Source organism: Hylaeus volcanicus, chromosome 6 (assembly GCF_026283585.1).
Source record: "Hylaeus volcanicus isolate JK05 chromosome 6, UHH_iyHylVolc1.0_haploid, whole genome shotgun sequence".
In the NCBI taxonomy this organism is placed as follows: Eukaryota; Metazoa; Arthropoda; class Insecta; order Hymenoptera; family Colletidae; genus Hylaeus; species Hylaeus volcanicus.
The window spans coordinates 25,253,694-25,265,236 of record NC_071981.1 but is presented as its reverse complement, the minus strand read 5'-3'; the positions used below and the strand labels follow the sequence as shown (position 1 = coordinate 25,265,236).

At 42.5% G+C, this 11,543-nt stretch overlaps 2 protein-coding genes across 3 annotated transcripts; one reads left to right on the top strand and one right to left on the bottom strand.

Annotated features, from left to right (window-relative positions):
- The first annotated feature begins 887 nt into the window (after positions 1-887).
- On the top strand, positions 888-8,832 carry LOC128878202 (serine-rich adhesin for platelets-like). 2 transcript variants are annotated; one of them, XM_054126218.1, is made up of 8 exons: positions 888-1,156; positions 1,293-1,489; positions 1,625-1,760; positions 1,843-2,097; positions 2,168-2,215; positions 2,286-8,383; positions 8,453-8,572; positions 8,641-8,832. In XM_054126218.1, exons 2-8 carry the CDS (start codon positions 1,379-1,381, stop codon positions 8,725-8,727), a joined length of 6,855 nt encoding a protein of 2,284 aa, XP_053982193.1. In that variant the 5' UTR covers positions 888-1,156; positions 1,293-1,378; the 3' UTR covers positions 8,728-8,832. The 2 variants fall into 2 exon arrangements, with proteins under 2 accessions (XP_053982193.1, XP_053982192.1); XM_054126217.1 differs by having other exon boundaries at positions 889-1,156; positions 1,569-1,760.
- On the bottom strand, positions 8,783-11,512 carry LOC128878204 (nuclear pore complex protein DDB_G0274915-like). The gene is made up of 6 exons (XM_054126219.1): positions 11,353-11,512; positions 11,239-11,287; positions 10,999-11,170; positions 10,831-10,917; positions 10,732-10,759; positions 8,783-10,662 (listed from the first exon to the last, which is right to left on the bottom strand). Exons 1-6 carry the CDS (start codon positions 11,429-11,431, stop codon positions 9,143-9,145), a joined length of 1,935 nt encoding a protein of 644 aa, XP_053982194.1. The 5' UTR covers positions 11,432-11,512; the 3' UTR covers positions 8,783-9,142.
- Positions 11,513-11,543: the final 31 nt, after the last annotated feature.

The window sequence follows — 11,543 nt, the reverse complement described above, 5'->3', positions numbered from 1 at the left end:
ATATGTAGCACGTGACGTTGCCAAACAAACGGCGTGCACGCGAAACCGCTCGAAAATGCCACGCCAAATCGTTCCCGCGAAAGCGGAAAAAATATGTCGCGACGCCAGAGGACCAGCTTCTTGGATATTTTCGATCCTCCTCCACGCGGGAATGCCGATCTCCAAATCTTGGAAATGGTCGCGCAGCTATGTTTGGCAGAGGCGATAAATAACGTGGAACGGTGACAAAGTTGCTACTGCGTTGGTGTACTCGGAAATTTATCGAGGGGGTGCAACTAATAACTAACGGGGACGAATACATCCCGACACCTTTCGATTCTCCGTAAAATTTACATCTATGACAACTTTTTCTTCGTTCCATACGGTGATTGTAGAGATCAACAATTTAACTGTAACACTTTCGTGATTGAGGTGTAATCCGATAACATTAGCTTACGTTTACACAGGGAAGCCGGGAGGGTTGCATATGCTCGGAGCACCCCTCATGGATGCGCCACCGATAAATTCACCAAGGCACGGATATTTATTAAATTTTTATGTTACTTGGCAGCGGTCAGCTATGTTTGATTTCGATAAAGCATCCGATAGGTCCTTTTATCGTACGATAAATAATTTCAGGAAGTTGCAGCGAACGGTTCGCATCGATGACTGCTTCCTTTCGAGCGGTCTCGCGTTGACATTCGCACGCATTTCGCATCGGATCTACGTGCACGATTCTCTGCGACGCATCTCGTCAATTATTCCAATGCAGCGAATGCACCGCGTTCGACTGAAATTGCACAATCTGCTGGCGCTTGCCGTAAACAAAATACCAAATCGATGAGAATACATCTGTATTCTACAGGTTACCAACCATTCGAGTTTTGAACCAATTCGGTTAGCTTGGGTTGGTAAAACAGGTTTACGAGGAAGATCGATAGATGGCGGGCAGGTTCGAACGAGCGTCGCGAGCTCTATCGGTCGACAGAGTTTTTATTTCGTGTGTTCTGCGATCGAGGCCATCGAGGCGAGCAGAAAGATCGAAATGTCAGAGTTACGACGAGGATTGTCGAGCGTGTGTAATGTCAGCTACAAGTGACGCCTCTGCGCTTCTGGCAGCGCGTTTTTCACGCGAAACGATGCCAACTGGATAAATTATGCCACGAAAAGAAAACACGTAAGCGTTTGTTTGGTAGCTTCCTAACCTCTCTGTTTGTCGATACAAAATCGGTTCGTTTTGTTTGCGCTTCGTACACCAAACGTAACCAAATATCCGGTTTTCCTTGATCCTAACGATCTTCGTGTCATCTTAGCAAAGCAAAAACATGGGAGCGAGACAGAAGAAAACGTATGAACTCGTACTTCAAAACGTTGGCAGATCTTCTGCCACCGCATCAGGATGGCCGCAAACGCAACAAAGTCGACATCCTGGTCCATGCCTCGAAATACATCAAAGACCTCCATAGTCGCACGGAAGAGTTCTTTTCCGCGCACGCTTCCGAAGCGCACAGTAAGCATGTTTGTTAGATACTGTTCGTAAGATGCGCTCTATTCCATTTCTTCACGTTTCAATTTTTACTTCTACGCAGAGGAAGAATTGGCTCGTCTCAAACAACTAGTAACTCAGCTTTTCTCTCACACGCAGTTGCTATCGACGTTGTTGCGCGAGGCTGGAATCTCCGTACCCGCGGAACCAGCCCTTGAAAAAATATCTCCGCTAAAGTGGTCGAATAAAATTAATGTAGGAGACGCGGAGAAGTATTTCAGTAAGATAGAAGAAAGTAAGGCTAGCGAAAATTGTACGATAAAGCGATGAATATTTACAACGATGTTTTTGAAAGTTCAAAGAATGCTTGTTTTCAGTAAAAAATTCTGAAAATAGAAGAGAGAAGTCCACGGACCTTAAAGTGCCTTCTAAAAGGAAGTCGGTAAATTCTTCTCAATCGTCTACCAAAAAGTCGACGCAGAATGGCGATGTTTCCAAGGACGTCAACAGTTCGATCGAAAATCAAGAAAACCGTGTAAACCGTGCGAATAGTAAGGACGACATTTCGGATGCAACGAGGAACGTATCGGAAACTGGACCAAAAGAATCGGAATGTTGCCAAACAAATTCGAGTAAATACTCTTTTTCGAGCACGACGCCATTTCCAATATGTAACATCGCTTACTACTTTCTTTAAATTAGGTTCCGATGCAGCCATCGCTGATCCGTCGAGTGGCAAAACGAATAATGGTAGGTACTAAATTTAAATAACGTTACGATACCGTAGAACATCGGTCTGCAAATAATTTTCTGCTTCAAGTATTACAGAAAGCGGAAACTCAAAAAAAAAGCAAGAAAAAGGCGAAAAAGAAAGACGGGAAAAAGTCTTTAACGTCATGCATAAATAATTCTGTTACTAATCTAACTCCGAATACTCTTATACTGTCTGGTGGTAAATTAATGCCTCTGGTAACTCCTATGGCGTCGAATATAATTGTAAATGCTCAACAGCAACCGACGAATCCTATAATTCTTAGCAACACTCAGCAAAGTCAAATGATCGTTATGCAGCCCTTGACGAATCGCGTACAGAATTCTGTTGTCTCCATTTGTAATCAGGCTTTAATTAACACGGTACAAAAGGTCACGTTGAATACAGTTCCAAATATCCACGCGAATATGGTTGTCGATTCGCAAAAATGGGCATCAAACGTAAAGAATATAGTGAACGCGACAAAAATCGGCGGTCATAAAGGGATTCTGCCCAAGGGCAAAGAAGTCACAAAAACTACGATGACGTATAAAGTTCCTATTCCGGCGGTTCACAAAGAAAAAGGAGAGAAATCGAAAGAACAGACGAGTAAAAAGGATAGCGAGGTTAAATCTAAAGCGAATAAGAATCATGCGAAGAATGTTAAAAATCAATCGCTCCCAAAAATGGGGGATGAGAGAAACGAGAAAGGAAAAGGTGAAAAAAGCATCGAGAATGTAAATGGAGCGCAGAAAGGATCGCTCAAGCGGTCGTCGGCTATAGAAGTCGACTCTACAAATGAATCTGCCGAAAAGAAACGGAAGACAAACGAACACAGCGAATGTACCGTTAAGGTGCAACCGGTACATTTAAAACGTGTAATAGAGACGATAGGCGAGGTCGCGAATGAAGAAGATGAAGGTCGTATCGTGGATCGGTCGAATGAAAAAAAATCATCTACCGAAACTAGTGCTAACCGCGAGATCGTTTCCGACTTTTCAAAGTCTGAAGATGCCTTAAAATCGGACAACGTGCAGTGGGAAACTAAGAAAAGTCAAGATGCATTGGTTTTAGGTACAGTGTCACCGGTTACTTTCTCACAGGAGCATTTGAAATCTGGCAACGAGGTTATATCGGTTTCCGAAGAAACCGAGTTCGGTATTCCTATAGATAGTACACTAGAAAAGTCACGTAACGACACGAACAAAACCAATTCCAAGTTATCTTTAACGGAAGTTGAAGAGGCTGTCCAAGACACCGCAGAATCTAAGAAGATGAAAGAAGTGTGCAACCTCGGTACAGAGTTCGAGAATCTGTTACAGGTGACGCCCAAAGAATCGGAAGCTGTTGAAGGGGCAACAAACTTAGAAAGTAATAAGATCATTTTAAATCTTGATACAAATACCACGACAACGTTGAAACCAGAAGCGAATGCGGTAGTACAAACGTCCGACGGCACAGCGCAAACATCGGTGTTGCTTCCAGTTGGCATGATCGAAGACGAATCCAAGTTAGGTAAGACTTCGAAAGATGAGATATCGAAAACTTCCCTGACGTACAACACAGAGAATTCTTTCGTGCCCATTGGTAACAGAACCGACGGTCTTCACTCGGACCTTTCGAACGACATATTCGCTTCTCTTCAAGTTCCTTCCAGCTCGCACAATTCTGAGTCGATATCTCCTACCGCGGCGTTTCTGATGGCTTTCCCGCTAGTATCCTCGTTGAACGGTAAAACCGAGGTTCTGGAAGAGGAGATGAAGGAAGACTTCAAGTATCACAGTCAAACTCCACCCATGCTTCTACAGATTGGAGCGATGGAGCCCAACAGTTTCAAGATAAAGACGTCGTCCCCTTCTCATTCGATCGCAGAGAAACGTTTGAAGATGACATGCGAAGAAAAGAAAAATGTAAATGATCCTGTAAACGAGTCGGTGAACTCGGAGATGATCGTTTCCTTGGAGTGTAACTTGACTACGAAGGCTTTACCTAAGGTCGTGAACGACGAGCCTCTTAGGGAATCTTACAAGATTGTGCAAAGTGTGTTACCTTCTGCGGAGAAACCTGCTTCTTCAAATTCTTTCTCGCACACTACCATCTACTCTGTCGCAAGCGTGTCGGCTACCACTTCGATAAGTACCAACACAGAAACAAGGGAAAATTGTCAGAGTCAGCTCGCGACAAGTCTTCGAAACACGATCACCAATACTACCACTGAAAATGTTATCACCTCTGATATTGGCACTGCCTCCAGTTCCAATAAATCAGACCAGACCACTTGTCCAATTCAAGCATCAACCTGCGATACCAGTGTTCGTTACACCTCCTCTCAAGACTTTTTGTCCAACTACTCGACAGTTGTCGATAATAATCTGAATAGTTTGCAACAAAATTCAACGATTTGTAGCAATGGTACAATTCAAGATGTCACTCCTGCTGGATCGATGCAAAACGTACCACCCGATGTCTCTCAAGCATCTCTCAGTTCCCATTTGGCTAATACGACGACTACTACGAATACTTCTTTGCGTTTGCAGACTATGCAGATGGATTACGCGTCTCAAATAAAGGATAAAGATTCTCATAGCTCTCGCGATGTTTACGGAGTTCACGACAAAGGTCCTCTGGTCGATTCCAACATTGTACCCAACAATCGACTCAATTACAGCGATCACGTTGACAGAACTCTTCCCACTTCGTCTCAAAATATGCAACAGGATTATTCTATACAGCCCAAAGATGTAGCTCTTCCTATTCTTTCTTCCCAAAATATGCAAACTGTTTACGATTCACAGCCTAAAGACACTCATGTTCTAACTACGCAACAAAGCACTCAGCAGCCATACACGGTGCACGAAAAGGATCATCATGTACAGAACTCCCACAACGACTACTCTGTAGATCAGAGTAAGAATCTGCCTCGAAAAAACTCTGTATCTTATCCTACAGGAACCGGTAACGTAAATACGTCTACCAGAAATCAGAGCTACTCTTCGAAAGACTCGATACCCAACTTGTCCGAGAATCATTTCCAACGCAGTTATCCGAAGATGAATAAGAATTCTGATACCTCAACCAATACTATCGTAGACCAAGATGCAAAGTTGAATAACGTTTTGAGATCAAAGCAACAGGAATCACAGAATCACAGACGCGACACAAATTATACTTCTGCGAAAAAGATAGACGTTGATCCGTTTATCGAGACATTTTCCTACGGAGTGAAGGAGTCTATGAGCGCACAAACTGAACAAAATGTGCTGAATACTAATAATATATTTCAAGGAAAACGAGAAAATTCTCAGAATTATACTTCATATTCTAACAAAGACATGAAGAAGATTAACGCTAACTCTTCGAATACTCTAAATAGTAAGCCTTTGATTCAAAACGTGCCTGTATCACGGTATTCGCAGCAGCCATCATCTTTCGTCGCAACATCTAACTACGAGCCGAGTACCGTTACCGATAATCACGCCAAATCGACAACTACCGTTGCTCACAACTCTTCCAATTTCAGTATTTTATCTTGGACTACTTTATCACCTGTTGGCGGTAATGCTAATAACAATTTAGTGCAGTTTGAGCAAGGACCAACTCAAACGGACAACACAGAGGAGAAAAATATTTGCGATAATTTCAATTACGTTCCCCTGCACAAGGAAAATGCAAATTTCTCTAATGTATTAACAAACGACGTTTATTCGACTAATTCGGCTGTGACTAATATCGACAAGTCGAGGATGAAATCTGGAATGGATCCGCAGAAACAACCTTTTGTTGATCCCTCGAAAGCAAGAAATATTCAGGCAAACGTTCCTCCATCTGGCAAGCAAAGTCGCATGCAAAGTCAAAGTCAAACTTCGTCTGGCAGCAACGATTACAAGTTTAGTACCGAAAATAAAAGCAAATCCAAGTATGGAATGGAGTCTGAGTACATTCAAAACGAGTATTCTGGAATAGATCAGCAATCACAGCAGCAACAGCAACACGGACAAAAGACCCATCAATCCATGCCTACAAAGCAGGACAAACCTGTGTATCCTATGTCCACTTACGACTCTCAAGTGAACTTTGATTTACCCGAAGTTAGTACACAAATAAAGTACTCTGTGGAGACGTACGCCAGCTCGAATTTCAAGTATCCCGACAAATTACAGCAGCAGAATCAGAACAAGTATCAGCCTTTGATTCAGGAACAAATTCCCTCTCATCAACACGATAGCGTTACGTACACCAACGATGGAAAACATGGACAACAGCAAAGTGCCGTAAAATCAAAAGGAAACCAACAGCAACATGCCATCAGAGCCCCTGTGAACTGGATGATGACACCAGAGATTAAACACAACGCGAACATTGCCGACATCATTTTACCCCCAATTGGCAAGGAACTCGAATTTTGTCAGAACAATTTGTTTACACAAACACCATCGTACAATCAAGGAACATCGAATCAGTTTTACAATAATTATGACGTGGCAGGCCATAGTTTCTCTAATTTACCAGCATTGCAAACCGAACCAAAGAGAACTTCAGAGGTGTTTTATTCAGAGGATCAACCGTTCCCTTGGTCTCCTACGAAGACTAGCGTACACGTGGAGCAAACTCAACCGGTTAAGGGTATAGATCAGCATATCGTTTCTTCCAGTCTTCCAACTTTAGTCGGTGATCTAGATCTAGGTACCAATATATCCGAGAAGCAGAACTTTTTATTTGGTCAGGTATCTTCGAGAGTTCCATCTGACCAAAGTAAAGACCCCACCAAAGATAAAGAAGGAAATGTCACAGGACGTGATTTCCATGCCGTGTTAAATAACCAAACTGTTCAGCACCCGGGATCTGGATCTTCGTTCCTTTCTGTGAGTCAACTGGTAGAACACGAGAAAGCTGAGAAGTCTCATCAACAACACCATCAGCAACACCATCATCATCACCATGCTCATCAGCATCAACAGCAGCAGCAGCAACAACAACAGCAACAGCAGCAACAACAACAACAACAAGCTAGGAAACATCAAAGAAAAAGTAATGCCAGTCCTAGAGGAAACAGTAAACGACAGATGGATATTCGTAAACACACTTCGAGTAACGATCAGTTACATCAGAGGCACGAAGAACAAAAATCTTCCGGTCATGCCTTCTCGGAACAGGGGTATCAACAGCAGCAGCAGCAGCAGCAGCAACAGCAGCAACAGCAACAGCAGCAGCAGCAACAACAGCAACAACAACAACAACAACAACAAAAGTATCAGCAGAATAATGTTCACTGGAGAAGCAGGAATTGTAAAAGCAATTATACCGCGGAAGCATTGATAGGAACTAATAGCAGTGTTCATGACACAAATCAAGATAAACATGCCTCCATAAAATTTACTACTAATTATCCCCAGAATAAATTTCAAACGAGTTTGCCTACTGCGGATACAGTTATGCCGATTAACTATTTTTCAAATGCAGACGAAGGAGGCGGTTATGGGCAAATGGTTAATCAGAACTTTAACTCGTACTCGTACTCTTCCAACACAAATATCTACCCTACTTCGAATTTTATAACTAGTATATCGAACACTCCCACCAGTTACATGATGCCGCTACACGATAACACCGATTATATGGAAGCAAACGCCTTCCTTCTGTCGAATGTGGCAACATCCTCGACTGCCGCTTCATCCTCCACGTCCACCGTAACGACCTCGACTTCCAATGTAAATACTAACGCGAAGAATCATCAACACTATGCGAAACACCAGAATTGTGACAAAAGAACATACTCTACGAATGCGAAGAAAGGAAAAAGGAAAGGACTAGATGGAACTATGCAGAATTTGGAGTTTCCTCTTTCTAGCATTAATTCGACTCTCGAAGATTATCACCACTCTGCCACGTTCTTGCCACCACCTCCACCACCACACGCTAGCCCTCTTTATCAAAATCATCCACAGGCAAACGTATATACGAAAGCTGTGAATGGTTTACCACCACCACCCACGGTACCTGGTGCGCAAGGCGTCACCACAGTACCAACGGCTGGTTTCCCAATGAATCCAAACATGTCAAGAGGAGGAATCGTTTCGAGTAACCCTATGACCATGAGTCATCATCCCTCGGGCACTAGTCTCACCAACTTCAACTTAAGCACTATATTCCCTGAGATGAACGACAAAGTATGTGAATCTTCTTACTATTCCAACCTTAATATAGGTCGTTAGATAACCATCGTATTTATTTGTTAGATAACGGGATATAAACCACCGAATGGTATACCACCCGGTTTATCACAACCTCCAAACCAGTCTACAGCTTATGTACAGAGAACCAATTATCCAACAAACCCTCTCTGTCATTTGCCACAGGTTCGTCTTATATACAGAAAAATTAATGTTCCGTTTTAATTGAAATTAAACATGTATATCGTTTTCAGGTGTCGGAAGGAAGTCAATTTGCAAATAGCGTTCCTCCTCCTCCTCCACCTCCTCCTCCCGGAGTAATACATTACAAGAATGTATAATAAGGTAAATACGAATAAGGGTCAAATGTGTTTTCGACCAATTGACTACTGTACATATGTAAATAACTATGTAATTGATTAAATTAAAAGAGATTGATATATATACATATTTGATATATTTGATTTTGCGACACATTATAGAATGGAGCGTGAGGAACGAATCTACAGTACGCTGTTATAACACGAATCTTGGTTTTTATTACATATTTTGTTATATTATTAGAATGTTTCTGGTGGTTCTCATTGCATTCGTTCGATAAAAAGAACATTTTACGAAGTTCTATAGAAAACTGAACTGCACTGACGGTAAATATATTATTTGTTACTATTACAATGTTGCGAATTTGGGTAGTACATTCATAGGAAATAAGTATCACAGCACATATATGTTCCACTGACCGATCATAACGTTAAGTTACCTTATGTCTTTAGTAGGTGGCTTCAACGGAATCTTGCCAAAGATAAATTTCTCCGCTAAATACATTTGCTTCTCATCATCCGTTAATTGACCTTCTATCGAGTATACGCTATCGTCGATAACAGCCGTTGTCATCGTAGCTCCAAACGGACTGGCCGTAGACACTGTAACCGTATTAGCTGGATCGTTTTGAACGAAATTGCCAAACGGTAAAGTGGTTTGTTGTGTCCTTGGTGCAAACGGATTTGTGTTTGTAGTCGTAACTGTAGTATTCGTGGTAGCGAACGGTGAACTCTTCAAATCACCGAACGTAGACGTCGTAAAAAGTGGAGCCGCGTTACTAGGAGTGCCAAACGGGATTCCGGTATTAGCGGTGCTGAATGGAGCGGTGGAAGATGTGACGGTAGTACCAAAAGTATCCCCAGTAGTTCCTGTGGTCATGCCAAACGTGGGTCTTGAAAAGGGACCAGCAGCAGTTGAACTGGTAGGTTCAAAATGTGATGTTGCGGTGGCGAAAGGACTGCTGGTCGTAGACGTGGCTACACCGAAAGGACTGCTGGTCGTAGGCGTGGCTGCACCGAAAGGGCTGCTGGTCGTAGGCGTGCCTGTTCCGAAAGGACTGTTGATCGTGGGGGTGGTTGTACTGAACGGAGATGCGTTAGGTGTAGATATAGCAGGCGGAGGGTTTTGAGCACTTCCAAATAAATTCACGGCAGGCGTAGATGTAGGAGCACCGAAAGCATTTCCGGATTGAGCAGCGGAGCTGAAGGTCGGTGTCGTAGTACTGGGTCCGCCGAAGATATTGCTAGAACCGCCGAACGTTGGTTGTTCGCTGAACAATGGCGCAGGTGCGTTTCCAAAGTTCGCTCCGCTACCGAAAACAGGTGCTCCTCCAAAAGCAGGTACCGTTTTTGGTTGGGAAAATATTCCAGAACTGAATGATCCCGTTGACGGTGTTGTTCCAAAGAGAGGGTTCGCAGTCTGTAACGTCGAGGTAGCACCGAATGGATTAGCGGTAGTCGTTTTGGCTCCACCAAATGGAGACGCGTTAGACTGAGGGGCAGAGCCGCTGCTAAATATTGACGAAGAGGATGCTGCTCCAGTATTGAATGCCGATGTCGTTGATTGCGATGTCTGGGGTCTTGCGAAAACGTTGTTTACTTGACCAGATGCTCCAAATACGCTAGGTTGTCCAAAAACAGATTGCTGAGTTCCCGCTCCAAAAATTGAACCAGTCGTTCCGAAAGACTGCGCGTTTTGTCCTGAACTGAAGGTGGTAACACCAGCGGTATTCGTAGTTCCGCCAAACACTGAACTACTACTGGTTACACTGCCAAAACAACCTAAACTGGTGCCAAAAGATGGAGTTCCACCAAATGCAGGATTGGAGGTGTTATTTTTTCTTCCAAATATCGATGTAGTATTTTGCGAAGCAAAACCTCCGCCAAATGGGTTGTTTTGGCTCACGAATGATTTATTCCCAAAAACATTGGTAGATGGGGTATTGCTGGGGAGTCCTAATTGATAATTTGCAAATAAAAAATTTGATAATTTTTTGACTATATTTACAGTTTTAGTTAATTTACCTTTTCGAGCATTTCCTTGAAGTTCTTTCTATAAAAGGAAAGTTACTTTTGTCATGGAAATTTACAAAAAATACTAAAAATTCTCAAGTTTTATCTCACCAGCATTGCTACTGTCTCTCGAGTAGGATTTTTTAAGGCATCTCGTTTAGCTTTCATGTCTTGGCATAGTTGTTGAAAATGCAATTTCTGAAAAGAAGAACAGGTAGCCAAACCGTTAACGAATGATCATAACAACCTAACACAGGACATTTGACTACGTATACAGACCGCTTGTTCCACCATTCCATTTTTTTGAGCTTGATACATTTTCCATCGCACTTCTTCTGGTGAAAGATCTTCCATGCCCGGAATGCATGGCCTATGTTTAAGTGGTGCAAAACACGACAGCAACCATTGTCCACCTCTTTCAGCACTGAGTACTTCTTTCGCAACGGCGACCCTTGTTTCGATATAAATAATTAACTGTGTCCCCTTAGAATTACCATAAAACAATTTTGTAATACTTACGCCGTATATTCGTCGTCATTATAAGATTCAACTTTGTTATTATTGGCCCCTATGAAACGAATATTTTATACATTAAAATAAAACATATTAACGTGCCTGAGTAGCTTATCTTACCGAAGGTATTTATATGTTCGAACTGACAGTACTGTCCATAGCGACAATTGCCTTGTTGATAATATTTACAAACAACCATAATGAATCCAATCTGTCACGTTTAATCGCGTTACGAAATTTACAGTATTTTGATCCATCCAGAAAAGCCACCGCTCACTAAGCCGCTCAGTGAGCGAAATTTAGCTCCAGTG

Bases quoted from the DNA above. Each gene is read 5' to 3' on its own strand.
- LOC128878202 (XM_054126217.1), top strand. From the start codon at position 1,137: ATGCCACGAAAAGAAAACAC. The intron at 8,384-8,452 runs GTATGTGAATCT...TTTATTTGTTAG, and splicing joins TCCCTGAGATGAACGACAAA to ATAACGGGATATAAACCACC. The intron at 8,573-8,640 runs GTTCGTCTTATA...TATCGTTTTCAG, and splicing joins CTCTCTGTCATTTGCCACAG to GTGTCGGAAGGAAGTCAATT.
- LOC128878204 (XM_054126219.1), bottom strand. From the start codon at position 11,431: ATGGTTGTTTGTAAATATTATCAACAAGGCAATTGTCGCTATGGACAG. The intron at 10,918-10,998 runs GTCTGTATACGT...TCTTCTTTTCAG, and splicing joins ATGGAATGGTGGAACAAGCG to AAATTGCATTTTCAACAACT. The intron at 10,663-10,731 runs GTAAATTAACTA...ATTATCAATTAG, and splicing joins TCAAGGAAATGCTCGAAAAG to GACTCCCCAGCAATACCCCA.